Genomic DNA, 13,305 nt, shown 5'->3' with positions numbered 1-13,305 from the left:
GGTGGAGTCTTTAGGGTCTTCTAAGTATAGGATCATATCATCTACAAATGAGAATAATTTGACTTCTCCCCTCTTTATATCTTTTTTATTTTTTTCTTCTGGCCTAATTGCATTGGCTAAAATTTCAGGAACTACGGGCCGGGGATTTAGCTCAGTGGTTCCGCCATCTGCCTCGCAAGCACAAGGTCCCTAGTTCAATCCCAGGTACCAACAAAAAAAAAACAAAGAAAATTTAAGGAACTACATTGACTAAGAGCGGTGAGAATGTATGTCCTTGCCTTGTTTCTGAGCAACAGTTTTTAAGACAAGTTTTGTTTGAATTTTAAATGAAATTTCCCCATGCTGTATCACGTGTAGGGGATAATGTTTCCGAGTAAACTCAGGCGTTAATCTTGCTGCAATATAGAGTGTTTTAAAATTCAGAAGTCAATGTGCTAATATATTGTGTGGGAAGATTTGGTAGGGGGACCAAGAAAAGGATTTAGTTTGTAAGAGGTAGTATAGGTATTTAAGAAATACTATCTCAAAGCATAGAATAAATACATACATTTAATTCCTCAGAAGAGGAGGGACCTAGCTGAGCATGGGGGCACGGACCTGTAATCCCAGCACTCAGGAGGCTGAGACAAGAAGATTCTTGCAAGTTTGAGGCCAGCCTGGGGTACATAGTGAGTTCAAGGTCTGCCTGAGTTATATAACAAACAAAACAGAAATGAACAGACAAACAAAACAAAAAACAAAAACAAAGCCAAGAAAAATAATGTAGGGACCTTAAAAGAAAAAAATCTTGAACACAGAAATATCAAATATAGCAATTTCATGTCTCGTAAAGTATGCTTTACTTTATTTGAAACTTCAATACTGAAGATCCCTTTCCTGAGTAAAAATGTGATTGAAAGACAGATTAAAGATATATCTCTTAAACTGGCATCAGTCTGCATGACAAAGTATATAATGCTGTCTAAAACTGTCTGTTCTGTGGTAAACTTAATAGATACTGTAATGTTAGTGGAATATAAATTCTAGTTACTTACCGAAGTTTGGATTTTCATCTCTGTCCCAGATTTACCTCCAGTTAAGAAAAACTTTTATGTAGAGTCGGCAACAACAAGGGCAATGTCACAAGTGCAAGTAGACAACTGGAGGTGGGTAGTTTTATTTCTTATTTTTATCTTTTTCCTGGTACTGGGGATTGAACCTAGGACTTTCTCATTGAGCTATATCCCCAGCCCTTTTTTATTTTGTAGTCATAGTCTCACTAAGTCACCATATTGCCCAGGCTGAGCTTGAACTTTCAATCCTTCTGCCTCATCCTCCCAAAATATTGGGATTACAGACATGGGCCACCATACTGAGATGATAGTTTGTTTGTTGTTGTTGTTGTTGTTGTTGTTGTTGTTGTTGTTGTTTTTACCTTAATAAGTGGTATTCTTTAGTAAAATTATTAATATTAACCCTCTGAGCAATGATTTGAAATGGTTTCACTTGAAGACTACACACACGAATACATGTTTATTCACATGAGAATTTGGCTATATCCACCATGATATATTTCAGAGCACTGGTATCTAATAACATACTGCAGTGATGGAAAATGGCCTGTGTTTGTATCTAGAGTAGCCATATATAAGTATTGAGCACTGAAAATGTAGCTGGTATAAACTGAGGAATGTGCTGGGTATCTTCCCAAGAGAATTAAAAGAATCATACCACAGTGATATATGTGCACCCATGTTTATAGCGGCACAGTCTGTAATAGCCAAAACATGGAAACAGCCCAATTGCCCATCAACTGGTGACTGGATAAAGAAGATGTGGGGTTTTTTTTATAAAATGAAGTACTAAGCCACAAAGAATAAGAAACTACATTTAGAACTAAATGGATGCACATTGAGGCCATAGTCTTTTTTTTTTTGGTACCAGGGATCAAACTTCAGGTCCTTCTGCTTGTGAGGCAGGCGGTGGAACCACTGAGCTAAATCCCCACCCCTGAGGCCATACTCTTAAGTGAAATAAATAGGACACATGTGTAAATACCAAATAGTTTCTCTGGTGTGAGAAACTGAAAGTGTAAATGAGAATCAAAATGTATAATAGATAATGTGAAATAGGAAGAAGAGGTCCGAAGGGGAAATGGGAGGGATAGGGGGAAGGAAAGGAGGGAAAGGAAAAAATGAGAAAAAGAGAAAACGGAAACAAAGTCTTTGTAAATAGGGAGGGTTAAAGGGAGGGCAGGGGAATGGGGAAAAAATACAAACCAAGATACATCATGTAGAGGTACAAATTCCCAATCATGAATGTCATACTGTATATCTAAAATATACCAATACTGCCACCCGTCTCACAAGTGGAAAGTCCTGAATTCAGTCCCTGGTACTCCAAAAAATAATAAAATAAAATATACCAATAAACTTAAATAAACTGAGGAATGGAATACAATTTTTTTTTCAACCACGGGAATTGAACTCAGGACCTTGTGTTTGCCAGGCAGGCAGGGCGCCACTGAGCTAAACCCTGGCCCCACATCTTTTTTTATCAGTGCATATTGTTTATACAGTTAATGGGCTTCTTTTTGGCAGATTTGTACCTATGCATAATATACTTTGGCCATACCCCCCCACCCTGCATTACCCTCCTTGCCTTGCCCTGCCCCGGGTTTCACATTTATGGAGAGGTTTCAGTGTGTATGCTGTATTTCTAAGTCTTATTTTAGAGTATACACCCATTCTAAAAGAGTTTACTATAAGACTCTCCTGTGCTGTGAAGCCAGCAGCCTCACCTTGTGATTGCCTGGTCTGTCAGTGGCATCAAGAGGCCAGGTGAGGAATTGACAGAACACCTCAGATTGTGTAAGTCACTATGAGGTTTGCACAACAGAGAAATCACTTTTTTTTCCATTTCTCAGAATGCATCTCCATCATTAAATGACACATGACTGTACTGTAATTTTATATTTAAAGATACATGTCGGTAATTCAGGTATGGTGACTTGGACTGTAATCCCAGCTACTCTAGGCTGAGGCAGAAGTATAACAAGTTTCAGACCAGCCTGGGTTGAGACCCTGTCTCAAAACAAAATTTTTAAAAAGGGAAAGGGATGTAGCTCAATGGTATAGCACTTGCCTCATACATGCAAGGCTTTGGGTTTCACTCCCTGTATCACAAAAAAAGAAAAAAAATCAGATGTCCATACTGCTTGCTGTTTTACACAGCAGTTTTAGAGACTTACTTCTTTCAGTAGTTGAAAATTGTAAAAGAGAATTGATGTTTTTCATATTATAATAATTTCTTAAACTGTTTAATTCTTACCTGAAACTAAAGGTTTTAATAGCAACTTTTAAAAAAAATCTTAAGAAATTAAAAGCTGTAGAAGAATGATAAAACAGAATAGAGGTAGGATTCAACCTTGGGCAAGTAATTAATCTTATGATCAGCTATTAAGTGAGAATAATTCCTACCTCATGCAGTTGTTAAGAATTAATTAAGAAAATATGTCAGATGTGGTGGCTGTAATCCCAACACTTGGGAGGCTGAGGGAGGAGAATCGCCATGAGTTCAAGGCCAACCTGGACTACACAGTGAGTTCAAGACCAGTCTGAACTACATAGTGAGACCCTGTCTCAAAAAGCAAAATAGAAAAAAAAAATATGGGAATTGTAGGCCATCAGGTGTTTGCCATCCATGGTTTTGAATTATGAACCATGATTTATGGATCCCATTTTTAATAATCTTTTATCCATGAAACTTTCATTGGCCCATTCATATAATTGAAATTGATTTTCCCTTTCCTATGCAACTGTTCTCAGTAGGGGAAAGATGAGCTCCTGTTTCTATTCTTTACTGTGTTTCACTATAAATTTCCTAACACTGCTTCTATTCAGTTATAGTTGAATTTCTAGATAAGAACTGAACTGATTTTGATAAAATAAATCTTCCTTGGGGAGTAACGTACACTAATCCTTAAATTTCTCTGTTAAGGAAGGAAAATTTTGATATAACATGTGATGACTTAAAAAATGGCGAGAAACGTCCTATCCCCAGTCCTACCTGTAAATTTGAAGATGCCTTTCAGTGTTACCCTGAAGTTATGGAAAACATTAAAAGGGCAGGTTTTCAACAGCCAACACCAATTCAGGTATGCTTTTCTTAATTCTAATATCCACCCCCCATACACTCAAAAAAATTACCCCGTATGATCATTAGAAAACCACCAGGGACCCAGAGTCCATTCCTTAAGGACATCCCCCACACTACCAGTGCCAAGCACTTAGAGCTTGTTAAATGAAGTTTGGAGCTTAGAGAAGAGAGGGACAAAGAGATATCGAGAAGACATGTACTTTGTGTTATGATGTTTATCTTTCCCTTTCAGTCCCAAGCATGGCCAATAGTACTCCAAGGAATAGATCTTATTGCAGTAGCACAAACTGGAACGGGGAAGACTCTGTCCTATTTATTGCCTGGATTTATTCATCTAAACTCTCAACCACTGTAAGAATTCCTTTGCCTGGGCTCTCTTTATAAGGATTTCATACATAGAGACACCAAAAACATAATTCAGTTTCATTCATCAGTTGTGTTGGTCAGGAAGCAGTGGCTTATCTCAGGAAGCATGTGAGGAAGCAAACAGTTACACTGTGCTGATGAAAATATAAATTGGCAAAACATTTTTAGGAATCAATAAGTAATATCTACCAAAAGCATTCACAGAAACATTAGATTCCAATTATTTAAATCATCATGTTCAATGCAGTCTCTATTTACTGAGGAAATCTTTGGCAAGTTAGATATAATATCAATGAAAAGGTCACTGGGTTTTTTATGCTGTTTTTCTGGGCATTTCTTGGTTTCTCGCTTTTTTTCTTTTGTAATCAAGCATTATTTTAAAATCTTTCATACCATCAGCTGATTTTTTAGGTATATGAATAATAGTAAGCCAAAGTCTGTATCATACTGAGAGAACTTTAATCATCTCACCAAAGCTGGAAATATGTCTGTGACTATGTCTGACTTTAATACTCACTGCTACAAATAGCACTGGATGTCCCATGCATCTGAGATAGGTAATTGAATGTTAATGTTTCCTCTTGAAAGAGCTAGAGAAAAAAGGAATGGACCAGGCATGTTAGTCCTTACACCCACTCGGGAACTGGCACTTCAGGTGGAAGCTGAATGTTCTAAATATTCATATAAAGGTCTTAGAAGGTAAGTCATTTATTTTGGCATTTTTCTGCCAGTATTATAAAATGTATGTGCGTGTGGAGATATTATCCTAGGATCAAACCCAGGGACTTACAGGTTCTAAGCAAGTGCTCCTCTGCTGAACTAGACTTCCAGCTTCATAAGTTAATTTTTAACTGATACATGTAATGTAAATTGTACATTCTGGCATACCATGTGATGTTTCAGTTCAAGTCCTCTTCATTATTTTCACTTATTAAAATCTGAATGAGCCAAGCTTGGTGGCACACACCTGTAATCCCAGCACTCAGGAGGCTGAGGCAGAAGAATTGCTGCAAGTTTGATGCCAGCCTGGGCTACACAGTAAGTTCAAGGCCAGCCTGAACTACACAGCAAGACCTTGTCTCAAAAAATAAATGAATAGGGCCGAGATTTAGCTCAGTGGTTCTGTCGCTTGCCTCGCAACCAAAAGGTCCCGAGTTTGATCCCTGGTACCAAATAAATAAATAAAACCTGAATGGCTTAGTAGGGGGCCTGATGTTTAGCCCACCCAGATCCAATGAACAGTTGCCTCGTATAGAAGGTCTAGTAATGACATGAAAATGGTTCTCTAGGAAACACCACCATGGGTTGGTGGGTGTGGATGGTTCTCAGAAAAGGACAGATACAGCTAAACATACACAATAGTCTTTTATTTTGTCTTACCCAAAATGCTTAGTTTGAGATTTTCAGTCATGATGGCATATTCTTTGTCTAAACATGAACCTCTGGATTTTCTTAAGTGTCTGTATATATGGTGGTGGAGATAGAAGTGGACAAATACAAAATGTTTCAAAAGGTGTAGACATCATCATTGCAACTCCTGGAAGATTGAATGACCTACAAATGAATAACTTTGTCTGCCTGAAAAGTGTAACCTACCTGGTAATCATGGAGTAGGGGTTTGGAATGCTGGGGGGAAAACAATTGAATCCTGGTTAAATTTTTTAGTATGGCCGTTTTGCAATGGTTTTGGACTCTAATAATATTTCATATTCCCTCAAGCATGTTAATGTAAAGATTGGAAAATGTAAGTAAGTACAAAGGAAGGAAAATCTATATATATTTTTTCTTTTTTGGGGGGGCAGGTACCAGGGATCAAACTTGGGACCTTCTGCTTGCAAGGCAGGTGGCGGAACCACTGAGCTAAATCCCTGGTCCCTCTACTTGTATATTTAAAAATCTTCATTAAATACTTTAGAACCAAGTGGAAAGCCAGTCAGTGTTCCTTATAGCTACAAGTACTTGAATTTTTTTTTTTTTTGGTACCGGGGATCAAACTCAGGTCCTTGTGCTTGCATAGCAGGAACTTTAATTATTTTTATCTCTGGAGAAAGAAGGGGAAATTATTGTTATTCTTAAGGAAAATGTACATATTAGCTACCCCACATATCTAATTGGCCACAATCTTCATTGTGAATCCAGGTTTTAGATGAAGCAGACAAGATGTTGGACATGGGCTTTGAACCCCAGATAATGAAGATTTTGTTAGATGTGCGCCCAGACAGACAGACTATTATGACAAGGTAGATATGCCTGATTACTGCGAGCAAAATAAAAGTCAGTGAATTAGAATCCCCTCTGTTTGATTTCTTCACAGTGATTTAGAGCATTACTTAAATATTTTAAGACTCTGTTGTGCCTTAGGTTAGCAACTCTGGAACCATAACAGTGACTGCTTTCCCCTGGACTTTTGGACTTCCGAAGGGCAGACCAGGGTTTCTATAGGAAATTTACATCTTATGGAAAGAACTTATATTGAATTCTTAGAGATAAACATTAACCAAATACTACTTTATTGCCCAAGATAAAACAGAGAGCAATGATTATTACTTGAATGTAGAGTGATCCATAACAACTAATTTTTCCTGGCTTTATATCCTTTGACTTCATTAACACTAAGGGTAGTATTTAACTGAGAAAATAAACTAAATCCTCTGGCTTTGTTTTCTGTAATCTTGCCATTTGAAAAGAAGTGAAGTTCGCTAGGCATGGTAGCATACACCTGTGCCCCCAGCACTTGGGAGGCTGAGGCAGGGGATCTCCGTGAGTTCACAACCAGCTTGGGCTACAGAGTGAGTATAGGCCAGCCTGAAAGACTGTGTAGTGAGAACCTGTCTCAAAACAAAAAAAGAAAAAAGAAAAAAAAATAAGAGTTGGACTTAATTATAATTTCTATGAAAATAAAAAGAAAATGGCAACTTATTATTTTATATGTGGTAAAACATTTACATTTATATATTCTTTGATCAGCACACTTAAAATCATTTGTGTTTGCCATAAGTACTTGATTTTGTCTTCTAACAGTATATGAAAAATACTACAGGTTTTTTTTGTCTTTATAAAAGTTGATAAAACTACACTAGTATTTTTGACTTTGTTCTTTTGAGACAGGGTTTCACTGTGTAGTCCAGACCAGTCTTGGACTTGCTGTGTGTGTGGCCCGGGCTGTCCTCTGACTCTCGATCCTCCTTGCCTCAGTCTCCTGAGTGCTGAGATTACAGGCATGCATTGCCATGCCAGGCTCAACACCAGTTCTTATTACCTTCTCAGACATTAGAGTTTAGTTAAAGGTATAGGTTTCCTTAATCTGTAGCTTATTATTAAATACATTTAATTCTATTTAAAAGTTTCATCTAGTAACCTTATGATAGTTGAGCAACTCTGTAGTGAAACTGACCTGTAATTTTTGCTGTATAAAGAGTTTTTAATGTCAGCACGTCTTCTTTTGTTTCCAGTGCTACTTGGCCGTGTGTTGTCCGTCACCTTGCACAATCTTATCTGAAAGAGCCAATGATGGTGTATATTGGTACTTTGGATCTAGTTGTAAGCTTGTTCTTTATTACTATTAAAACTTGCATGATATTTAAAACACATGCTAAAGGGTCAGGTGTGTAGCTCAGTGGTAGAATGCATGGGTAGCATGCACCAGGCCCTTGGTTCAATCCCCAGCGCTGCCCCCCTAAGCAAAGACCTTCATAAAGCACATACCCAATTTTGGCATATCTGCTCTTCCCACTCAGTAAGATTCATTTTAATATAACTAAAATACCATTATGTCACATTTAACATTTTATTGTTTGTTTGTTTGTGACAGGGTCTCACTATGTAGTCCAGGCTGGCCTTAGATTCACTGTGTAGCCCATGCTGGCCTCAAACGCACAGTGGTCCCCTCACCTCAGCCTCCTGAGGGCTGGGATTACAGGCATGCACCGCCACGCGGCCACATTAACATTTTAATAATCCCTGAATACATCAAGTCAGTGTTCATAGTTTACTGACCTCTCCTTTTCCTCAACTCTTAGTGTCAGAGCATAAACGGAAGTTACATATGTTGCATATATGAAAGTAATATTCTCATTTTATGAAATTACATTTGGTCATTGAATTCAAACATTGTCTGACCTATTAAAAGTGTTTCTGTTAGCCTTTTAATCACTAATAAGTAAAATTGACCTCCATTTAATCATTAATAGTAGATCATTGCTGGGGATGATGGTACACACCTGTAATCCCAGCACTTGGGAGGGTGAGGCAGGAGGATTGCCATGAATTCGAGGTTAGCCAGCACTACATAGTGAGTTCAAGGCCACCCTGAACTAAATAGAGAGGTCCTGTCTCAAAAGAAAAGGAGGGGGGCCCGGGGATTTAGCTCAGTGGTTTCGCCCCCTGCTGCACAAGCGCAAGGACCCAAGTTCGATCCCCAGTACCAAAAAAAAAAAAGAAAAAAAAGGAGAGGAAGGGCCGGGGATTTAGCTCAGTGGTTCTGCCACCTGCTTCACAAGCGCAAGGTCCCGAGTTCGATCCCTGGTACCAAAATAATAATAATAATAAATAGATCTTTCCTTGGGCTGGTGGTGTAACTCAGTTGTAGAGTGCTTACCTAGCAGGTACAAGGCCCTGAGTTAGATTCTCAGTGCTGCAAAAAAGAAAAAATATGTAGGTCATTTCCTAGAGCCATTGTTTCATAAGGGATATACAGATGGTGATCAAATAATACTTATTTTCATAAAATCATTAGCCATCTAGGAAAGGCAATATGAATGCTTGGTTTTTTTACCCATTTATCAAATGCTACTAAAATCTATTTATCTAAAGAGACAAGTATTTTATTTCATTATGGGTCACAGAATATAGCAATAGTATTTTTTGTTTTGTTTTGTTTTTGGTACTGGGGATCAAATTCGGGACCTTTTGCTTTCAGGCAGGTGGCGGTACCACTGAGCTAAATCCCTGGCCAGCAATAGTATTTTGAAACTTTGTATTAAGTTGTGAAAATTTCTGCTGAATTGAGACTCATTTGTCATAATCTGATCAGCCTTAACTGGGTGGGGTGATAACCAGAATTCAAGATGGAAGTTTTTATAAGCTGGCCATTACCTCATGGTTATTTTCCTACAGTGGTAACTAATTGTTTCAGCATACTTAGCTGACCTCTCGAGTGTTCCCAACTTAGTTTGGATGAAGTAAATGATAAAAACAAATGGCTGACCTATAAATCTTGAATAGAAACAGCTAATTTTGCCAGGATCTCTACCTTTTTGTTGACAAAACATTAACCAATGGTAGCAGAATTCTGAGCTGACGCTGAGGTCTTTCCCACCTTCTGATGGGTTCTGATCTTTGAATCCTTTAGGCTGTAAGTACAGTGAAGCAGGATATCATTATCACCACAGAGGAAGAGAAAATAACTCACATCCAAACTTTCCTAGAGAATATGTCACCTAAAGACAAAGTTATTGTCTTTGTGAGTAGAAAAGCAGTGTGAGTATTTTCCTTTTTTAAAGCAGGAATAAACTTTTTTGCCTTCTAATTTATTTTTATATTCTTTTTTATTAATATATGTTTGTGATATATAATAATTACATTCATTTTGGGTAATTCATACACATACGTATTGCATCTTTATCATTTTTACTCGCTCTTCCCCTCCGGTCTTCTTTCCTCTCCCCCTTCCTCAGGTCCCCTTCCCATCTCTAATAAGTTTACCTCCCTGTTTACTACCATCTCTCCTTTATTTTAGTTATATTTAATTTTTTGGTCTTTTTTTTCTTTTTTTTAGTAGCAGGAATCAAACTCGGGGCCTAATGCTTACCAGGCAGGCCCTGCACTGCTGATTTACGTCCCCACGCCTTTAGTTATATTTTATTACTCTCCTTCTTGTTAGTGATATTTTAGATTTCTCATATAAGAGAAACCACATGATATTTAACTTCCATTCTGATTTATTTCACTTAGCATTATGGTCTTAGGGTCCATCCATTTTCCTACAAATGACTTCTTTATGGCTGAGCAGTACTCTATTGTATACATATACCATTTTTATTTCATCCATTCCTCTGTAAATAGGCATGTAGGCTGCTTCAGTAATTTAGCCATTGTGAGTCGCACTGCTGTAAACATAGGTATGCATGTATCACTGTAACATGATGACTTTAACGCTTTGGGGAAGATACTCAGAAGAGGAATAAGTGGGTCAAATGGAGTTGCTATTTTTAGAGTTTTGAGGAATCTCCATACTGATTTCCACAGTGGTTGTGCTAGATTATGTTCCACCAACAATGTAGAAGGGTTCTTTTTTCCTTGTAGGCTTGCCAGCATTTGTTATTATTTGATTTCTTGATGATAGCCATTCTTTCAGGAGTGAGATGGAATCTCGGTGTCATTTTTCCTTGCATTTCTCTAATGGGCAAAGATCCTGTCCATTTTTTCATATACTTATTGGCCATTTTTACTTCTCTTAAGAAGTATCAGTTCTTTGTATATTCTATATAATAGCCCTCTGTGCAGGAGTGGCTGTCTAAATTTTTTCCCATTCAGTAGTTTGTCTCTGCATTCTGTTGTTTGCTATGTAGAAGCTGTTTAATTTGATACAATCCCATTTATTGATTCTTAGTTTGTAGGTATTTTCTTATACTTGCATTATAATCATCAAATTGATTTGTTTCAAACTGGGTATAGCCTGTCTGTGACATTATTTCAGTTTTTTGTTAATAGAAATAAAGCTAGTGAACTGATGATGGTATTAGAATAAGCACTTAAAATCATTTATCATTTGCTTCAGTGCTGATCATTTATCAAGTGACCTGATTCTTCGACAAATGTCAGTAGAGTCTTTGCATGGCAATAGAGAACAGAGCGATCGAGAAAAAGCGTTAGAGAACTTTAAAAAAGGTACATTTGTGCGATCCTTGTGTGTTTCAGTTTAAAATCAGTCCAGTACCTGGGCTTGGGCAAGTGATAGCATCTTTTCATGGCAACTATTTTCTCAGTTCTGTCCTCAGTTTGCATATTCCCCAAGTGTGCTTGACAGAGCTCTAAATACTAAGCTGTCTCTAAGAACCAACCAGCCAGACTCTAAAAAGATCAACATTTAAACCTAGCTATCAAGGCATTAATTTGCAATGGGGGCTGTATCTCAGTTTACCTGAAAGGTATTTACCTTTCTGACATGGTTCAGATAATTCAGGGACCATTTAATGAACCATGGTATCTGTTGTGTTGTAACTTGCCAGCAGTTTTATTTATTTGTACATCACTTTTCCATTTTCACTATCTAATCATTTTAATGTAGCAAACATAATTTACCTTATAAAAGAATACAGGTGAATATACTTTTCATATATGTAATGGCCCAGTTTGAACCAGAATGATTTAATGTTTATTTGCCTTTACTCCTTAGGTAAAGTGAGAATACTCATTGCTACCGACTTGGCGTCTCGAGGTCTTGATGTCCATGATATCACACATGTCTATAATTATGATTTTCCACGGAACATTGAAGAATATGTTCACAGAGTAGGGCGCACTGGAAGAGCAGGGTAAGTCAGTGGAGTCCACCTTTCGGGGGAGCCAATTCTGGATTCTTATTACTCCCCTCATGGACTACTCCTCCCCAGAAAATCATTTTTGTTCTCTTGCTGATAAATTTTCAGTTCTTTCCCAGAACCTGCTTGGCTCCTTTATCTTTGTTCATATGGCCTGTTCAGATTCAACTAGACCCTGTGATGATTAGCTTCTTCTAATTGTTCCTCATAGTAGTGGTTTAAATTTTTTATTAGCATGTGTTTGCAGGACACAATGTTTACAGTCCTTGTTGGGAGTTGGTACATGTACATAACACATCTTGATTCTTTTTTCATCCTTGTTCCCTTCCCTTTCTCCCCCCTCCACCTATCTCTTGATACTGGTTCAGTTTTATCATGTTACAATACTGAGCTGTATCCAGTGATTACTTTGTTTTTCAGTTGGCACAAGTGGGACAGAGGACCTTTTCCTCCTTCTGTCATAACCCCTGGTGCAGTTTCAGACAACTATGGAGTACTGGCAACCCTGATTCTGGTGCTGAATTTCTTCCAGACTTGACTGTCCACAGATTGAACACATTTGGAGAAATATTGTGTCTACTAAAAATATATAGACTTTTTTCTTACTCTTAAACAATGGACTATAACAACAGTTTACCTAGCATTTGCATTTATTAGGTAATATAAGTAATTGTTATGATTTAAATTATATAGGAGGATATGTATGTGTTATATACAAATGCCATAAATCACAAAAATTACCTGAGTTAAGACCCCCTGTTCCTCCCCACCCTTAAAGGAGGACCGGCATGTCAATTACCCTTATCACAAGAAATGACTGGAGGATTGCCACTGAACTGATTAATATCCTGGAAAGAGCAAATCAGGTGAGAATATGCCACTCCTCCGAAATTAGTGTTCTAGTCATATTATGCAGGTACTGGTATATATTGCAAATCAAAAATACATAAAAAGTTTTTTGTTTGTTTTTTGTACCGGGGATCGAACTTGGGTCCTTGCACTTGCGAGGCAGGCAACGAAACCACTGAGCTAAATCCCCGGCAAAAACAAGTTTTTTAAAACAGATTTTGAGGGCTGCAGCATGGAAAAGATAAGGAGCTTCAGGAGCATATAACTGGGGAGCTACTCTAGAGTGAGTAAGCAATGAAAGCCCTGCAGAGGAGTAAAGCAGCAAGTGGAGGGAGAGTCAGGGGCAGCGTTCCGGCAGGGGACACATTCAGGCCCACCAGAACTCAGACTCAGTATGCAGAAAACAGTGCTG

The 13,305-nt window shown here is 37.9% G+C and overlaps 2 protein-coding genes across 8 annotated transcripts in view; one reads left to right on the top strand and one right to left on the bottom strand.

Moving 5' to 3' along the window:
* Positions 1 to 13,305, bottom strand: part of Cgas (cyclic GMP-AMP synthase) — an 88,711-nt gene that overhangs the window by 18,542 nt on the left and 56,864 nt on the right. For 2 of the 4 annotated variants that reach the window (XR_015449836.1, XR_015449835.1), the window contains exons 5-6: positions 9,101 to 9,136; positions 7,898 to 7,998 (exon numbers count right to left, since the gene is read on the bottom strand). The gene's annotated coding sequence lies outside the window, so the exon portion shown is untranslated. Of the gene's footprint in view, positions 1 to 7,892; positions 7,999 to 9,100; positions 9,137 to 9,754; positions 9,855 to 13,305 lie in introns of those variants that run through there. The other 2 variants (XR_015449833.1, XR_015449834.1) reach the window with 2 other exon arrangements.
* The window catches only part of Ddx43 (DEAD-box helicase 43), a 44,701-nt gene that overhangs the window by 13,178 nt on the left and 18,218 nt on the right, over positions 1 to 13,305 (top strand). For all 4 annotated transcript variants that reach the window (XM_021243730.2, XM_004864011.3, XM_087207592.1 and 1 more), the window contains exons 5-15: positions 1,064 to 1,145; positions 3,979 to 4,135; positions 4,370 to 4,488; positions 5,092 to 5,202; positions 5,961 to 6,102; positions 6,643 to 6,743; positions 7,956 to 8,043; positions 9,854 to 9,981; positions 11,282 to 11,391; positions 11,900 to 12,038; positions 12,823 to 12,910. In XM_021243730.2, coding sequence (XP_021099389.1) covers positions 1,064 to 1,145; positions 3,979 to 4,135; positions 4,370 to 4,488; positions 5,092 to 5,202; positions 5,961 to 6,102; positions 6,643 to 6,743; positions 7,956 to 8,043; positions 9,854 to 9,981; positions 11,282 to 11,391; positions 11,900 to 12,038; positions 12,823 to 12,910 — 1,265 coding nt within the window. The remainder of the gene's footprint in view (positions 1 to 1,063; positions 1,146 to 3,978; positions 4,136 to 4,369; positions 4,489 to 5,091; positions 5,203 to 5,960; positions 6,103 to 6,642; positions 6,744 to 7,955; positions 8,044 to 9,853; positions 9,982 to 11,281; positions 11,392 to 11,899; positions 12,039 to 12,822; positions 12,911 to 13,305) is intronic.

Source organism: Heterocephalus glaber, unplaced genomic scaffold (assembly GCF_053883595.1).
Source record: "Heterocephalus glaber isolate CG9 unplaced genomic scaffold, H.glaber_assembly_v1.0 deba00000818, whole genome shotgun sequence".
Classification (NCBI taxonomy): Eukaryota; Metazoa; Chordata; class Mammalia; order Rodentia; family Bathyergidae; genus Heterocephalus; species Heterocephalus glaber.
Note: the sequence above shows the minus strand (reverse complement) of the source record. Positions and strands in the feature narration are given on the sequence as shown.